Source organism: Pelmatolapia mariae, linkage group LG16_19 (assembly GCF_036321145.2).
Source record: "Pelmatolapia mariae isolate MD_Pm_ZW linkage group LG16_19, Pm_UMD_F_2, whole genome shotgun sequence".
Lineage (NCBI taxonomy): Eukaryota > Metazoa > Chordata > Actinopteri > Cichliformes > Cichlidae > Pelmatolapia > Pelmatolapia mariae.
This window is the reverse complement of record NC_086241.1, coordinates 17,464,452-17,482,878: the sequence shown is the minus strand read 5'-3', so window position 1 is coordinate 17,482,878 and position 18,427 is coordinate 17,464,452. Positions and strand designations below refer to the sequence as shown.

The 18,427-nt window shown below is 41.7% G+C and overlaps 1 protein-coding gene and 2 long non-coding RNA genes across 3 annotated transcripts in view; all 3 read left to right on the top strand.

The window, feature by feature from the left end:
- The first annotated feature begins 372 nt into the window (after positions 1 to 372).
- Positions 373 to 1,526, top strand: LOC134645401 (uncharacterized). The gene is made up of 3 exons (XR_010096552.2): positions 373 to 615; positions 784 to 847; positions 1,247 to 1,526. It is a non-coding gene; the product is annotated as an uncharacterized LOC134645401 (long non-coding RNA).
- Positions 1,527 to 5,169: 3,643 nt separating this feature from the next.
- On the top strand, positions 5,170 to 5,984 carry LOC134646353 (uncharacterized). Its single transcript, XR_010096664.1, has 3 exons — positions 5,170 to 5,264; positions 5,339 to 5,512; positions 5,594 to 5,984. It is a non-coding gene; the product is annotated as an uncharacterized LOC134646353 (long non-coding RNA).
- Positions 5,985 to 10,266: 4,282 nt separating this feature from the next.
- Positions 10,267 to 18,427, top strand: part of LOC134646352 (FERM, ARHGEF and pleckstrin domain-containing protein 1-like) — a 59,157-nt gene continuing 50,996 nt past the window's right edge. The window contains exons 1-2 of the mRNA XM_063500225.1: positions 10,267 to 10,500; positions 13,785 to 13,991. Coding sequence (XP_063356295.1) covers positions 13,812 to 13,991 — 180 coding nt within the window. The 5' untranslated portion in view covers positions 10,267 to 10,500; positions 13,785 to 13,811. The remainder of the gene's footprint in view (positions 10,501 to 13,784; positions 13,992 to 18,427) is intronic.

The window sequence follows — 18,427 nt, the reverse complement described above, 5'->3', positions numbered from 1 at the left end:
GTAGGGTGGGGTGTGGGGGGTGGATAACGGAGCTCTCCGAAAACGTGGAAGCACTTTTGCAAATATGTGATATTTTGATAAATCAAGTAGATATTTGAGCATTACTCAGCTACATTCTCGCCTGAAAATATCTTAAAAGGTTATTTTGTGACCCAGAAAGGGTAGTCTGGTGAAAAAGAGGATCGCATTTGTCGGCCATGGTTGTCGGAGCCTGTGCGCACTTGTAAGCGCGGCAATGGCGGAGGAGCGCCGCTGAAAAACGTATTACTTTTTCTGGGTCACAAAATAAACTTTTAAGATATTTTCAGGCGAGAATGTAGCTGTGTGAATTTCAAATATCTGCTCGATCTATCAAGACATCACATATTTGCAAAAATGCTCCGACGTTTTCATGCTTTGTGGCAGCTTTAGAACATCTGTGGCATCTATTAATGTCAAATCTAGCCTTTATTTAACATCATAAGCAAACTCTATGTTACAATGATTGCACAGCCATTAAGGATCAAATCAGTTTCTGAAAAATGTTCTGTTTTTTCTCCCTCTGCTTGCTTCTTTCTGTCTTTGAGGCTCGGGACCAGCACTCCTGCTGTTGGACAGAAAGACATCAACTCAGTGGTAAGTATTTTGGTTTTCCAATATATTAGCAACTGTCAGTGACATTTATATTAATCAGGCTGAACTTTAATCATACTTTAAATCAGCCTGTTTTACTTATTGTTTTGTTTGTGCTTTGGTTTGGGGAAGTTGTTTCTTTACTGATCTTTTCCTGTCTTCTGTTATTAGACTTGAGATATGACTGCACTATGCTGTTGCTGGTGACTCCAGTTAATTCTACAAGACATGCTGTGTAAGTAAACAAACAACAACAGTTTGGTCTGCATTTCTTGAAAGATCACATCCCCCAAACTTAGTTTAGAGGGTCTACACTGTATATAGTGAAGTCTGCAAGTTTTCTAACAGCAAAATTTGTTTTGTGCCCAAATCATTTTGCACATCATTAGAATGAAAGTTATTGCCCATGTTTGCATAGACCTTTTTAAAATGATGCTTTCATGACAATATTGTGTGTTGTGGTGGTGGTCACGGCTATCCAGACTGACAATTTGGGACATTGAATGTCACCTCTCCGGTGGGGAGGGAGCCTGAGATTGTCTAAATTGGAGTCTGTTTTATACCAAATGCAGGAAAAAATGTTTAAGAAAGCAATTAAGTTCATGTTCCAAAAAATATGATTGTTTGCTTGCAGGACAACAGGAGAGATGAGTCCTCCATCACAGATGGTCAGTGAAGGTGGTCACCTGCAGGTTCAAGCTCATTGCATCTCCAACCCACATCCACTGCCACTGTACTTAAGGGAAGTTAAAGACTTTCTTCTGCACCTACATTTGAATCACCTCGATCCATGACAGTCATTCAGGCAGTAATGCCTGGACTGGAAACAAGCCATCCTTAAAATAATACAACATTCCAGCTCCTGTGTTGGAATGAAAAACAAATGTGTTGTTTAAATTAGAGACTGCACTTGTGACAGAACAATAAATATTTTATGTTGATTATATAAATAATGTAAGTACAAAACAAACTTGTGGTAGGCCTAAACTTATTTTCAGAATAATTACATCTGAGACTTTGTTTCTTTGTAAGATTATAACAGTGATGGCAATATAATTTTTATTCAGCAGAACAGTGTCCAGTATGTTGGCTGTTGTACTTTGTTGTGTTTGAAAATAAAAGTTGTGCTCATTTTAACATCATTACAAAAATTGTTGTTAATTATTTTTAATCATATTCATGGTACCACAAATTGTTTTTTCATTTAGTTGAACTTGAAATGTTTGTCAGTAGGTAAACAATTAGTATTGTCAGAAAGTCAGAAATATCAAGTTATTCTTAATACTGCAGAATTGCAATGAATAAGTTGTCCTAACAGTCATCTTAAGTAAGCTTTACTTAGTTTTTTTGAGGCAACGAGTTTCCATAATTTTTTTGAGTTCTGGGAACTAACACGGCTGTGTACATTTTGAGTACAGTGTACTCAAAATGAGTAAGTTGCCCTAACTTGGTCATCTTACGTAAACTTGATCCAATTGTTTTGAGTTCTGGGAACAAATGAGCTTGTACAGAGTACTCAAAATAAATACGTTGTCCTAACTTAGTCATTTTTAGCTAAGCTTTACTCAATTTTTTTGAGGCAACGAGTTTCCATAATTTTTTTGAGTTCTGGGAACTAATTAGATTTTACAGTGTGGTTTTTCATTGTTAGCTAGCCGCACTGCAATGGAAAAATCCACCTGTTAGCTGTAATGTTAGGGTTTGTAAATGAGGACTATGCTTCAGTCAGGTGCACCTGTGGTTCACCCGGCCGACAAGCTGGAGTCTACGCAGATTTTTCATTTTCATACTTACTAGGTCAAACTAATCCCAAACAGCTAGGAAAAAGTTTAAGACTGGATACATTTTTTGATGTTGTTCTCATGCAGGTAAATACATTTCTGACTGATGGGATGTCTGCAAAAGCTTTGGAACTAATCATAAATTACCCAGTGCCATTCATACACAATGACATGACATAACATAACACACGCAGTATACACACACAGGCAAATGTGCATATTGTATGTTTAACCTTTGAAAGATGATTAGAAGACCGCCTTACTATGTTACTCATTATATGAGCCATGTAGAGAATAAAACCGGACACATAATTCACACCTGGGGAACGCCACATGAGAGGGAGGCTGAGGATGAGGAGCATTTTCCTATTGCAACAGAAAGGACCTGACTGGGTAGTAGGAGAGAAACCAGGCATTATAAGATATTGTGGTCATGAACCAGGAGATGGTGAAGTTATAGAGCATTTGTGGACCAGTGATCAGGGACACCTCTTTGAGTGAAGTCTAGTTGGCAGGTAGAGGAATTACCCTGGATGATTATCTTATCTAACTCTAATCTAATTCTATATGTTTTGCTTTTTTCTCGTCACTCTCCCACAGAGCAAACAGTCACAGCAGATGGCTGTCCTTCCTAAGCTTTATTCGCTGGGAGCTCTTTTTCAAAGAGTTTCCCCCCTTTCTGTCGCCATATGCATGCTCATAGGGGATTCTCTATAGACGTAAATAACAGAAAAGAATACAGATTGTGGTCTTAACAAAAAAAGGGGGGGGGGGGGGGAGTAGCAAATGATTAGCTTCTACATGTTTTGGGGGGGTTTTCTTCTATTTGAGCTCCACATGTTTTTGTGTATGTCTGTTAAGCACACATTTTCTGCCATTATGAATGACTTCCAATGTCCTTAATTGTGCTTTTTCATCTTCAGAAGAGTAATGACCACAAGAGATTAGTCTATTAAGAAAACTAAGTGCTAGGAAGTGTGTGAATGTTTCACTACCACCAAATAAGATGTGGGACATGTTAAAAATGTAAGTAATCTTGGCGTGCACACTTTCTGCTTTTTTCTGAAATTTCCCAATATTCAGTAAATGTAATATCAACTGCATATATTTATACAACAGCTGAAGAACTTTGAGTATTTCTAGTTTGCATCAACAAACACTCAGCATAAGCACAGCCAAATATAGTATGTAAATCGGACAAAATATTTTTATGGGCCTGAGGTTAATGTCGGGGACAGACTCTCTCCTGTGTGTTTCAGTGGAGGGGATCATTTATATCTTAATTCACTCAAGTAGAAGTGTAACAGTAATAACATCTGTTTAATCCTGCCGCTTTTGCACATTCACTGGCAGTAGGAGGAGCATACTTTTTAAAAATCTGTCTGTTACCTGTCTTTTCCCTTTTTGTTTCTTCTTTAAATAGAGCATGTGATGAGGCTCCCCCCTGCTGGTTTCTCTCTCTTCTAGAGGTGGAGAACACAGTAGGAGCTGTGTGTAGAGGAGGAAGTCTTGGATAGTCACTCTCTGAACAAAACAGATTTCCCTCCCTCTGCTTTATCAACTGTAACAACTCCGTGTGTCTCTTCAGTACAGAAAAGATCTAAAATGTCTTAATATTAATGTAATTTTTAACACCAAAATATCTTAATATTCAGATTCTGATTGAGATCAAAAGGATATAGCTGCATTTTCTTTGAATATAATTCACAAAGCATGGAAAATCCTAAAAGAGTAATAACCACAGCTGTTGAAACACACATTTCATGAGGGATTCACTCAATTTCAAATATCATGCAAACAGCGAGGATGCCTTACGAGAGCTGCAGGAGGCAAATGTGCACTCTAGATAAAAGTAAACACAGAAATTCCTGATTTATGAAGATTCCTGCTGTAATTACATGAATCAAGTGGTTGTAATTGTCATGCTGCATATACAATCTGCACAGCCCTGTCACATACGCATGCACAGATACAGAGAGTATTATGTTTGGATTTTTTCTCTTTTTTTAGAACAAAAAATTAAATAAAATAAAAGCAACTGGGACATTTACTACGCTTCAAGCAGCACAGGCAGGTTTATTTTAAGCAGCTGAACAGTAGTTAGTACACTAGACACAGAAATGTGTGTGTGTGTGTGTGTGTGTGTGTGTGTGTGTGTGTGCGTGTGTGTGTGCATGCCTACATCCACACTAACTGGAACACTGGCAGTTGGAGAAATGTGAAAGTGTAGCTCTAATGACCTGGTATTTAAAGTCGGTGGGAAATGGTGACAGGAGTATGCTGCACACAGACCAAAATACATCTTCAGGGAAAGATATTGCATGAAAATGTTTTCGATTTTGAATAGAGCCCTGGGTTACATCATGTCAGCCTCCCCTGTTTAATTATGAAATTATTCCACTCTGTACCCCATACTTTACTTTCTTTGTGGGGTTCCACACAAACTGTGCCGGAATAAAGAATAAATAGTACACAGCAGGAATAAGTACCAAACAGGAGAAATATATGCAATCAAGAGAGATATATACAAAACAAGAAAAAGGCACACATTGGAGATCAACTTTCAAAGTGCTTTGAAGTATTGCAAAGAAGAAGAGTTGGTCAGAACAGAGTGCGTGTGTGAGTGGTCTGAGTGATGGGGGTTACGCAGACCATGGATCAGATTGGTGAGGTGAGGGGGCAGGGGTGGGGTGGTGGGTGGGGGCACAGTGTCATGGTCCGGGTGAGTGCTGGCTTTTCCTGCATGCCAGTAAACCCATCACTGGGCAGAGTCACCACACCCCTCGTTTGGGGCACCTGTGTGTAATTTGCTGGGAGGCTTTTAAGACCAGCGTTCTCAAACATTCCTCGCCGGAACGTCAGCTAACCCACGTTAGTGAGAGTCATAGCTTGGTAAACCTTGTTTGCTGTTTTGCCACACTAATCCTGTTTACTTGCCTCTGTAGCTTCACAGTGGATTGGATCTTGCTGCCTGTAACTACTCAACTCTCCGTCGCTGGCCTGCTTACTATTCTCGGCGCTATTCACCTGCCTGCCTCCCTGCCCAACACTTCACAGTGAGTGTACACGAGCTGGTTTAGCCTCACTCGGACCTCTAACCTCACCGCCAACCCAGACAAGTATGATTATGTATTTTGTTGCTACCTCTTCTTGGAATGCTGCGTGGGGTACGCCTTGACTCTACACACTTTTCATTACAGTGACTCAGAGAAACCCTGTACCTTGCATGCCTGCTCCGGAAAATCCCAGATAACGAGCCCAGCCCGATTAAGAGACTATTTCCTTTGGACTTTGCTGCTGCACACGCAGTGTGATTCTGGTTTACTGCTTAGCAATTATTTTGAAGATGGTCAAACCAAGACCTGTATACTTTCTTAGCATTTCTGGTAACAGCTTTTTCTGCTAGCTTTTGCTATCACAGTGTGTTTGTTGCTACTGATTCTTAGGACCGTAATCAGAAACTGTGTTAGTAGGTAGCCAATGTTCAGAGGTCTGTTTTCCCTCTCACCTTCAGTTCACTTATTGCATTTTTGTTTCTTATCCTCCTTGATGGTGTGCCAGTTTTGAGTGTCAATAAATTATACATTTCACTTTACCCCTGAGCCTCCGTGTGGCGTCTGCATTTGAGTCCACTTACCTGTGTCTGGCCGCCCGGTCGTGACACACAGTGTTTGTTGACAGTGTGAATGGCCCAGGGGAAGAAGTCTTTTTTGAGCCTGGAGGTGTAGGACCTGATTGCCCTGAGGCACTGACCAGAGGGGCAGCGGGTCAAACAGATGGTGGCTGGGGTGCAAGGGGTCTCCTGCACCCCACCCTCTCAGGAGGATCTGACGATGTCCTCCAGGGGTGGCAGACAGCAGCCAATGATTTTTTGGGCAGTGTTAAATTACCCTCCTGTTCTTAGTAGTGGCCCCTGTGTACTAAACACCCAGGCACTAGGAGAGCAAGCTCTCCACTGAGGAGCGGCAGAAGGGCAGCAGCAGCTTCAAGGTTATTCTTCCTCAGAACACGGAGGAAGCGCAGCCACTGCTGGGCCTTCTTTACCAGGGCGTTAATGGTGTGGATCCAGGTGATGTCAGCGGAGATGTGGGTGCCCAGAAACCTGATATTGAAGACAGATTCCACCCATTCCCCATTTATAATTAGAGAGGAGTGGACCTGTCTATGCCTCCTGAAGGCCATTATGAGTTCTTTTGTTTGAAGGACTCACCTGCAAACACAAGTTTAAGTTGTATCTATCAGCTTTAACTTGATACTAATTTTAGACTTACATGGCAAATTCACACCGAGTGTCTTATGAGAGTGCCAATTTGTACAGCATGCTATCCTCTCGTGAATGATCTCTTTACTTGTCTTTATGAGTCTTAATGATATATGTACACACAGTCCTGTGAAAAAAAGTATTCACAGTTCTTTGAAAAACTAAGTACTCCATGATTGTAGAACCACCTTTGCAGCAAGAACTTGAAGTGATTGCTTTCTGTATGCCTTTTTCAGTCTCTCACATTGTTGTGGAAGTATTTTGGATCACTCTTGAGTGTTTTCATTTATGCACAGCTCTCTTAAGGTATTTCGGTCAGGTTGAGGTCTGGACTTTAACTGGGCCACTGCAACACCTTCATTCTGTTCTCTTGCAAACATCATGCTGTGCATCGTGACCAAACATCTCCACTTTGGTCTTGTCTGTACAAAGGACATTTTTCCAGAAGACTTCTCTTTAGAGAGAAGAACGTTTTTCCTGACAACCCTTCCAAACAAGTCATCCTTGTTCAGGCTTCTTCTAACTGCAAATGTGTAATGAAGTGATCCTTATATAGCACCTTTCTGCTCTAATTAAGCACTTATTATTTATTTTACTGCAGCTGCTTATGCATACATTTTTTGTACAGCTGGCTGAGGATGATGCAGGTATTTATGTCTATCAGTGGGTGGGAGGCTTGTATTGTAACATCAGTTTTATTTGGTAGATCCAGTTTATCCATAAGATCTTGATATAAGGGCTTCTAACAACATATCCCGGACAGTGCATGACCCCATTTGAACCTGGATGTGACATTCTGAAATTGAATTGAATTCTATTCTATTCTAACTCTACATATTTGTTTTCATTTTCCCAGTATATGGTTTTATTTTTTTTATTAGCATTCCGGGAAACCAGTCAAATGTAAAGTCGGCTGAATGAAAAATTGTCATATAATGAATAGATATTACGTAAAACTTTTGTGTGCAGTGTTTCCCCACCCAGCAGCGACTATAAGTTGACTTAATGATTTCATTTGCTATTGCATAACTGGATAAGAGATCACTAAGAACATGGCACCAAATCTTGATTGCTTACATAACTAATCCAAAGCAGCATTGTCTCTGGTCTGTTTATTCTTTCTCGCTCGTTTTCACGCTCTTGCCGAAATGTTCATCTTTGCCTCAGTTCCAACACGGTGCCTCCAGAGGGCCTCTGAAGCTGCCAAGACACCAAGTGTAATTTCTCCATCTTCAGTCCCACACCGCTAAAGCGTAGGAGACTTCCTTTCCTGCCAATGAGAAGGTGGGCGAGCAGCAGACATGAAAAAGAGGCAAGGAGAAGAAAAAACTGTTTTGGTCTTTCACCGCAGTCCTTGCCTTTCATCTCTGTCCCTGGACCCAATAGCATACACAGAGGCGTGGGCGATGTGGAGGCCCGGGTCCAAGCCAAAGCCCCAGGCCACTCTGCATAAAAAGAGAGGGAAGGAGGGCATACAAAGCAGTGAACAGTTGGCAATGATTACATAATGTGAGCAATCGACTGTTCATAAACTGACTGATTAAACCAGAGGTTTCTCTTAATCTGACTTGTCCGTCATTATTAGAGTCAGAAAGTCAGTTGTAGTTGGCTTGTTAGTATCATCGCTGGACACTTTCAGGGACCACTGGCCAAGTAATTTATCAGTGATACTACTGGGTGCACTAGCATTTACTACAGTGGAAAGGCCAAGCAGTTTTTATAGGGATGACAAAGATGAGACCACTGCTTATATTGCTATGGCACAAAAACTGATGTTTTTGTTCTGCCTAAAAAATTGTGGGCTTGATCATCAGTTTTTTTTTGTCAGTTGCTCTCATGTTTAGATTTGATTTTATAGTGCAGATTCACACTTTAAAGCATGTTACAGTATGCAGTGTAAAGACACCACAGTATTAAAGCAAAAACCCCAACAATTAAACAATCCCAGGCAATAAACCACTTGGCGATCGCTGGACCAAAGATAAACAGCCTCTGAGAGATGTAAACTTTTCACAAAGAAATACCCCTGGCCACAAAACCAGCTTTCACACAACTTTACATCCGTGTCCAAGTATCCATTTTCTCATATCCTTATCATTTTGCCATGTGATAACGATGGCAATGTTTGCCATTTTTAAAAGCCTTCTTTAAAATTCTGCACTAGTCTGGTTCTCCCATTCAAACTTTACCAATGCCTGCCTAATGCCTTTTTTGATATTGTCTGGTTTAAATAACATTTGTTCTGAATACATGCCATGAGTTTAACAAAGTAGTAGAAGAGTACAGAAATGTATTAGCATTGCAGATCTCTGCTTGAATATCACAGAAAATGAACAAAATCTGAACTTGGACACAAGGAAATCAGCATGATGCCAAGTTAATATCTTAGCATCTTTTTCTTTGTTTTTGATGGTGACACAACTACACCTTTGACTCGTTTTCAGTTTACATCCTTACACACACTGTTATGCATACAGTGAAGGATTAATGGGTTTTTTTCCGAACATGTGTCCATGGTTATGGCCTTTTGTATTTCGTCTGCATTTCACTTTATGGCAAACTTAACTGGACCTCAGGTAAACTGCAGGGTTTTGGTTTTTACATAGGTGACACAGAATACAGTAGTTTGATAAAAGAGAACAATGTCTTACAGAAATGTCCTTGAGCTAAGAGTCTCTGGCAAACTCTAGAGGATGCTGTTGCATGGATGCTGTTGCATGACTAACCTCTGTCATTAGATCAATGACTCTCTATTTCCAAAAATAAGATAATAAGTGAGAAGACCACACACAGTACACACAACCGGGAGGAAACAGAGGGTAGGACATTACCACTTCCACTTCTTATTTTCCAAAAAGAGTACCCGTTTCAATACATAATTTTACATAATACATATTTTTTTAATTGTTGTGATGTTTACCCTTTCAATTTTCCTGGTGCCTGAGGCAAATACATAAACAACTATATAACACACATAAGGAAGAAAACAGGGAGTTTGAAATCACAACAACTTTAAAGTGGAAATAAAAAAGGGGAAATGTCGATGTTGAAGCACATATATAATACAGCATATACCCATTAAGCAGTAACCTTCAAGGTAACTTCCGGGATTGCTCCCTAAAGCTTCCCTGCAGGTCCTCTAACGTTTCCACAAACGTGACCTTCGTTTACCAAAGTGGTTTGCGCCACTATAGTGTAACTACTGTAAATATAGGACCACTGCAGTGTAACTATAGTGCAACTATGTTTATAAAAATAATGTAACTACATGATGTAACTATCTATAATGTCACTATAGTGTAACTTTTGTTACATAAACAATAGTTACACTATAGCGCCACTATAACCATATTGTAACCATAGTGTAGCTATAGCTATAGTGGCACAAAGCCTGTGGGTTAATAGTATCACCGACTGTGAAGAAAAGAATAAATTTAAGGATGTCTTCGCGCTCTCTTCGTAAAGTCTTATCTTATCTTGTAAAGTTTGAATGCAGTGTGTAAATTTGCGTTTGTTCTTTTACAGCTGCTGCCGCTGGGTGGTGCTGTTGCTCCTCGGTGTGCAGCTGCTGTTCGGAAGGTGGAGGTGCTGCTGCACCTCCTTCATTGTCTGAGTGAATTCAGCAGGAGTGGATCCGTCGCTCGGTTCAATGTAATCCCGTCTCTCCCCGGCTCACTCACTCAGTCGTCCGCCATGGCGACCGCAGGAAGCCTCCTGGTCGCTGCGAGCTGTGTCTAAAACTCATCTGGGATTCATTTTCCCCCAATTTTTCCGGACGTGGATGTAGTCTTCCCCTTCAGCTGGGAAATACTTTCGTGTGGACAAGCCCGCATTTCGAGACACGGGGTAAGAATCGTGCAACCCGAGTCCTCTCTCTCACTGTGCTCTTTAAGGGAAGTGATTCAACTTGTTTGAGGAGATTAGGGTTAAGTCTTGGGAGTATCTTTCCCGTGTTGTTTCGTGATGCTGGATTTCGAAGGTGGGGAATAACTATCACTCCGTGTGAAAAATCCTTATATGTTGCTAGGGACTGTCCTTTCTGTCCCTGCAGTGTGGGTTGCATTGCACAGATATACCTTAGCAGTATGTGCAGACGCCGCAGTCGTTGGGGGTTCCGTTTCTCTGAGACGATCCGTGCACGCTCTGTGACATTTAAAAGATTTAAAAGATCAAACAGTGCCGGGGTGTGTGCATTTATCAGTTTCCAGAGGCTGTCCAGGTGGGTCCGAGCAATGCCTTAATGTCACATGTACTGTACTGGCTGATAATGTCCCGAGGATTACAGCAGCCTGCTCTATTAACCTACATTATATTTATGGTGTGACCACACTTCAGACTCCGTGAGCTGAGTCTACAGTGACTGTAGCATTCGAGTCATTCAGACTCTTTTGCATAGGCCTTAGTTACAAGTATCCTGTTGGTTGTCATTCCTTTCACTTAATGGACGTATGTCACATTGCCAGCAGTACAGTAAGAACTTAAAGCCTTTCAGGCAATGCCAGCCACACCCATGTATCAGTGTCGTTTGCGAAACACAGAAGAAATTGAGCTCTGTTTTTTGTTATGCAGCTTCTCTCAGGTAGACAGCCTCTGGCCATTCAGCTGTCATTAAAGGATTCCAGCTGTGCAGTTGTGGACTTCATCTAGGGGCCCCTGCGTGCCTCTGCGCACAGAGGAGCCACTGTTACAACGCTGGACTCTCAATAAGCCAGCAGTCACAGCTAAACATTACAGGCTTGTGGGGAATTTCAAGCAAACAAGTTCAAAGGCAGGGAGGTTTACCCTGAGAAACACTCAGGGGTCTGCAAATGTCCCTTTTGGCATTGTATGCTGGACGAGTACGCTTTGTGTCACTTTCTAGCCCTGGGAACAAGGCCATCTGTACTACTGCCTGTTTTTGTGTTTGTTTGGTCCTGTGTTACCTATTCAGAAAGGCACACAGACCCGGAGTCATGACTGGTTGATTCATGATGCTTGGTGCAGGGGAGGGTACGTGCTGACTGAAATAATCAGAGTCTACTCTTTCACTGCCCTCTGTTTCACTGGTGCCTTGTTTGAAGAGTGTCCGGTTACGTGGCATGCATGTGCAGGTCATGCAAGCCATGAATTTACAGAGTTGACATAATACGCTTGCCAATAATCAAGAGCCAGGGCCACCGAGCGGTGACGGCCACTCGGATCAAGTGTCAAAAAGAACTGGGCTTGATTTGGGGAAAATATGCTCGTTTCCATTCAGACTGCCCCGGTGGCAGCTTTTAGGTCTGTTTTTGATCAGCCCAAGGGAGCGTGCACTTTAACTGGAATACAACAACATCTCTCACCCACTGCGCTGTGATGACAGTGTACAGGCAGGTGAAAATGATACAACATGGTCCCCAAAGTCACTGGTCTTATAACAGAGAACTCAAAGATGAACTTTCCTGATTAATTGCACTACAAAGTGTCCTTTACTTTTGTTAGCCTTTGAGCACAATACATCTGGACAGAATGGCCTTGACAGCCTTAACAATCACTTGACAGAAAATTGGTTTCCTATTCAATCAGTCATTCCTCAAGTAAAACTGCCTTTTTCCTGTTTTCTTGTTTCCTTTCTCTTTCTTGTAAATAATATCTGTTTATCTTGTCACAGTTTTCTATCACTCAGCCGACTGATTTTTCAATCAGTCAGCAATCATCAATTAAAAAAATAAAATTACAGTCAGCAGACCTACTAGCCATCAATCACTAGACCATCATCGCACAGAATTTACATTGTCCACTGTCCTCGGTCTATATTCTCCACACACTCTACTGGATTACATTATCCACTCCTTTGAAATGCCTTATTCAGCTCTCAGCTTAAACTTGGCACCAGTCATTCACCTCTGCGGCGGCTGAACAACTGCCCACTGGCCTCGGTACTCTGACGAACCACTCGGTGAGGTCTCAGGATGACATCAGCCTGCTGGAATGTGTAATGAAGAGAGAATTAAGCAGGACAGCAGGGCCTAAGGGGATCTGGCTGTAGATACGTGGTGGCAGGGTGGGGGGGAGGATAGTGGCCTGCTCAAGTGTCAACCCGAAATGAATCCATGACTTTGTCCAAAACATTCAGCCATCTGGGAGAGTCATTGACTGAGTGATACTGCAGATTTTCCCACATTCCAGATGCACCCCAGCTCTTTCTGGTTTTGGATGTGAACCTCCAGCACTGGATGCTTTGTAGCGATGGTACCCATCATTTATATTTGTCATGTTAGTTACTTTCTGTGGCCCGTTGAAGCCATTCATCTATTAGTTATGAATTGGAAAGAACCTGGTTGCATGGAGTTGGATGTTTTCCCTTTGCCATCATGGGCTTCTTCCTGCAGCCAAAAGGCATTCGTGTTATGTTAATTGGTGGATGTGAGAGTGAACAGTTGCCTGTCTTTGTGTTAGCTCTGATTGGCTGGTGACTTGTCTGAGGTGTACCCCATCTCTTTCCCTGCTTGCCCAATGACAGCTGAATTGGGTAAGTGGAAAGAAATCGATGTATGTTATCTGTTATCTCTACTTTAAACCTGCAGTTTATTGATAACCGATGCAATATAGTTATGTCATCATCTGGAGTGTTTTCGGTTAATTCCTATTACTCTGTGTTTATTCTACGTTCGCGTCTCCTGCAGCGTCTTTACGTGTCTGACTTGCTGCCCTCTGAGACCTATTGAATCCCAAGCGTACGTCTCAGTGTCTCTGGCCTTAATGTGCCGGTCGTAAAACTTCCCCAAATCAACTGTCATTCTACCAGCTCTTTGATTTTTACACTCTAGCCTCATGATTCATTTGTTAAATCAAATTAGGGCTGCCTGATTTGTGCTTTGAAATCAAGAACTTGCCTCACTCTTTTTTTTTTTTCTTTTTTTTTTTTAGATTAATTGGGTCTCCCACTGGCAACAATTATCAGCCATTAGCAGCGAGTGCAAATACTGCATTTGCAATTACTGTGTTTTGTGTGACATGAAAGGTCGTGCAGCCCGTCCTCTGGGAGCTGATGCAGACATTGGGCTGTACTGCACATACATCGCTGATGCTGTGAGACGGGAGTTTCAGATTTTTACCTTTAGGTTGAATATGTTTTTCTGTGCTTGACTTCTGTCTTGCCCTTGATGCAGGCTGAGCAGTGAGCAGTGCAGCACACCATGGCAGAGCCAGACCCAGACACAATCTCCTCTGGCGCAGGGCAGCGCCTCGGAGCTCCGGAGACCCTTGGCATCAGTACGTTAGATCCTGGGCACAGACCTCCGGCCATGCCCCCCGGACGACACGTCACCATCAGGGTCCGTATGCTGGATGACACAGAGGAGCTTTTCGACATCTCGGTGAGTTATTATCGTTTTTCTTGTTGTTGAACAGGACTTTTCATTATCGCACCGTGGCCAAGAAGCATTTCCCCGATTCCAGCTGCAGTCTGGTAACAGGTTGGCATGGTAACTGCATGTTGAATGAAACTGGATGGATCTTAGTAATGTCAGGGTTCCTCCAGTTTATTGTGGGTTATTCAATTTCTGCTCACTCTTTCCTAATCTCCCAAAGTGTTTCAAATCTGCTCTACAGCTGTCGTTATTACTACACCACAATTATTCTTCTGCTGCCAGGGTTCTCAAAACGCGGCTCACGGGCCAGAGGTGGTCCTTGGAAATATTTTATGCCGCCCTTGCATGACAAGGAAAGGATGCACGATTTTACAGCTCACTCATGGAGAGTTCATGCCCATGCTATGATGTTGCACGACTGAACGAGACCAACTGAGAGAAGCAGAGCAAAGCATCCCTGTTCTTAAAGCTTTCAAAACACTGGTGTTATCTTAGATAATTTAATGAAAGCAGATAGGTACAGACGAGAGAGACAAGAATATATCTTATTTGTCTTGTTTGAGCTCCCATTCAAATTCCATTCTTGACTTTAGAGGATTAACGTTCTCATCACATGGCTCTAAATTTGGACACAGTATGCGAAGGCGGATGTGCTAAAATTAGACACTAATTGCTAAGTGCCTTCTACTATCTGGTCACAATGCTTAAAATGCAAAAAAAAAATGTAAAAAGATATGTTCATTGTGTAGAAACTGGATTATTTTAACATAAAGCAAATGATTTGGAGGCAAAAGTCAAATTTTCTTATGATGATCATGGGCAGCACTGCAGTATAGTTTCAGTTTGTCACATGTACACTCTCCTGCTGGCCTATGTAGTAATTTGAACAAGTTAATCCCTAGTTGTAACTAGTTCCTGACCAATAACTGATTTGTATTTTGTGTAACAGTTTACAAACATTTCTAAACATTAAATAAATAAAACATCTTATATAATGTACAGAAACAAAGATCTATGTCAGGCAGTAAAAATGGGCCTCAGCATGATGGCATATGGCTGTGGCCTTTTCCTTGATAGTGTTAATATAGTACAATATATACAATAACACCAGCTATGTCCTTTAAGGCACTTAGAAGAAGATAACATATTTTGCAAAATCTCATCCTCCCACAGCTCGTGTCCTCGATGTTCTCAGGCTTTGATTTAATGGCAGAAAAACAGGGAGGAGAAAGAGAAAATACTGGTATTTGTCTGAGGATAGAGTAGAACAACGAGCTATATTCTGTGACCAGAAGCGTTCCCCCCCAAAACAGTGGAGCGAGATGAGTAGATAGTGATAAGTAGTGATGGAGGGAAACAGATACAGCAGCAGCCACACAGGACCTGTTTAATGTGTATGAATGGGCCCCGGCAGTGAAGTTTACAGTTTACTGACAGTTAACGTGTGTGCATTGCAGGGTGGCTGTGTCCTTTTGGCTGTTTCCCAAGGCAGTGTGGGTAAATGCAGTTCCTTAGGCAGTGCATGACTCTTAATCTTTCTAGAGGTGTCATATGTTCTTCTAATACTTAACGCTCACTAGGTTCTCCCAGTGAAATCCTGTTTAATTACACTCTTGTTTATGTCTACTTTTTTTTGTACTAGTTTTTCTCACGCTAGTTTGTCAATTGCAATATCATCCAGCCAGTGATGCTTAAATTTGATATGAGTCTAGAGGAAGAAGGGATTTTTTTTTTCAGTCCGCTTCAGGGCTTGCAATCTGTGGAAAACCTGCAATGGGAAACTCCGCTTACAAAGGTGATCTCAACCTCAGAGTTTAATACATTTTTTATGACGTTTCAGTGTCCCAAAGCTGTGTTTAACACTACTCTAGCCGCCAAGGAGTACACACGCTGACACTTTGGATCTTCAGTGGTGAAAAAGAACATTAAGCGACTAAATACTGTGCACTACAAGAAATATATGTAAGTGACCCTTTTTGCAAGGCTCTAAAATGTCCTTCATTATGTAGCTGAGTGGTCGTGATGGTGAGTTTGCAACGTTTTCTCGCCAAGCTGGCCTGAAACAAGCTGAGGCTGCGAATCAGGGGAGGGTAACAAAAGGCTCTCGCTAACAGAAAGCTTTATTCATGCTCAATTTAACACACATTATATCCTTTATCACAAGTCAGTACTTGAGATAAAAAGCTCTGTGCCCTGAATGTTGTTTTTTGCCCAGAGGTATCAACAGAGAAGATATTTATCTCAGTCACTGACTTGCATTCAGGGTGAAAAGATCTATTATAAAAAGAAAAAAAAAAAATATATATATATATATAGACACATATACATACACACAAATCTATTTATTTACTATGTACATATAGTTCAGTGTCACAAAGGTTCCTGTTTTCTTGAGTATGTTGAGCTTCTAAAAACAAAAGGTTACTTTATTTTCGAGACGCATTGCCAATCAGTGTATACACTGATCAGTCACAACATTAAAATCATTGGAAGTTAATAATATTATTTATCTCATTACATTGCAATGTTTTACTGGGAAATCCTGGGTGATTGGGGTTCACATGGATGTTACTTTGACATCTACCACGTTTCTAATGGTTGTTACGCAGCTCCTCTTACCAGTGACACTCCCTGATGGCAGCAGTCTCCCACAGCAGGACAGTTTACTCCACCCCACAGCAAAATTGGCTCACGAATTACTCGAGAAGTGTGACAAAGAACCGAAAGCTCACTTGATCTGGCCTCCAAACTCCCCACATCCCAATCAGATCAAGCATCCACTTGAACGAGCCCAGTTCATGGAGTCCCCATTCCACACTCCACAGGACTCAAAGCACTAGCTGCCCACGTCCTCACAGGACACCAAAGGCTCCAAGTCCATGGCCCAATGAGTCAGAACCAGATTTAGCAGCATGAGGGAGACCTTTAAAACCTTAGAAAGGAGTTTTTACTTGAGTTGAGGTAAAGCAATTTTAAAGCACATTTAGTTGCCTGAAGCGAGTTGCTTTCTTTCAGCAGTAATTACAATTTGTTTCACCAAGTCGCAACCCAAATATCTCTGAGATACAGAAGACATATGTCAACTTTGTACACACTGTGCTGATGTTAATCTCTTCCCCGCAGCAGTGAAGTGAGATAGCTGCATGGTCTACAAAACACATCTGTCAAGCAATTATCCAGTCTTTTATTTCACAACAGGAACATGCAGCATTGTTCAGGAAGAGGCAACTCATCTCAGATGATTTTATTGTCAAAGTGACTCAAGGCAGGAATTTTTTTTGGCGTCTCTTTAAGAAAACATAAAATGTCTAACCTCACCCTGTTACTGATACCGAAGGCTTCAGTTCCCATTCCTCTGTTTGAGAGGGGTAAGTTTCCACCTCAGCGGGCAGAGTATCAGATGGTTGAGAAACAAAAAGGGGCCACAGAGCCTTCTCATGGGTCGCATACCATGCTGTGGCCTAGTTAGCACTCTGGCTGTGAACACTTGTGTTGATGCTGATAAAGTCTGGCTGCAAAAACCTGGACAGCGGTAGACTGGCCTCCTGAATAACATGACTAAAATCTAGTCCATCTTTTTTGTTTAATTCCAAAAAAAGCGGAAGATTGAAAATAAAGCCGTTTTGGTTTAGATTCAGTGGGGCAGGAGGACAGACTGCCGTCTTGCCTTGCGTTCCTCGGGCTAACATGCGCCGACACTGTGTGCTGATGTTTTGATGCTTATGTTTGCTGATGGCTGGTGGAAGCTCTGCAGATTTTGTCCGTGAAGAGTGTGATTGCAGCATGCATTTAGCAGTTGGCATGTGGGGGAAGGGATGATGAAGGCGGAGTGGAGGAGAGTTATGTTCATTCCTGTGAATGAACGAAGGAGTTCGGATCCATCGGGCAAAACCTTTCTGCTAGAATAGCATCAGGTGCAACCTTATATGGAATACATCTAATCTGATTCTGATTTAGCAAAACATTAGAAATTCAGACACATACCATCTCTCTCTCTTTCTATCATATTGCACTCCTACTGCTGGTCTTCCTCTCTCACTATAATGAGCCACTGAGGACTGCAGTCTGTCCTCTCCTGCCTTCACTTCACTTTGTCCATTACAGTCACAGCCCCTGTTAAAAGTCTACCTGCAGAGGCAAATCCTGAATTAATTAAATACAAACCTCTTAATCTCTATGCATTTTAATTCGCTTTCCATATGAGGTTTTTACTGCAATACTTTTTCTTTCCTAGTTACTAATAACATCAACAATACATACAGGTTTAGATTAAACCACGGCGTGCTTCTTATTCAAGCTAAGCATCACACAAAACTGCTGAATAGACATGTTGTTCTTGTTCCCCAGTGGATGAATACTTCTTATATTACGATCACCTGAATTCCACTCAGTCACCTCAGCTTCAAAGTATTCACTTAATCTGTGAGTATTGGAACAGTTAC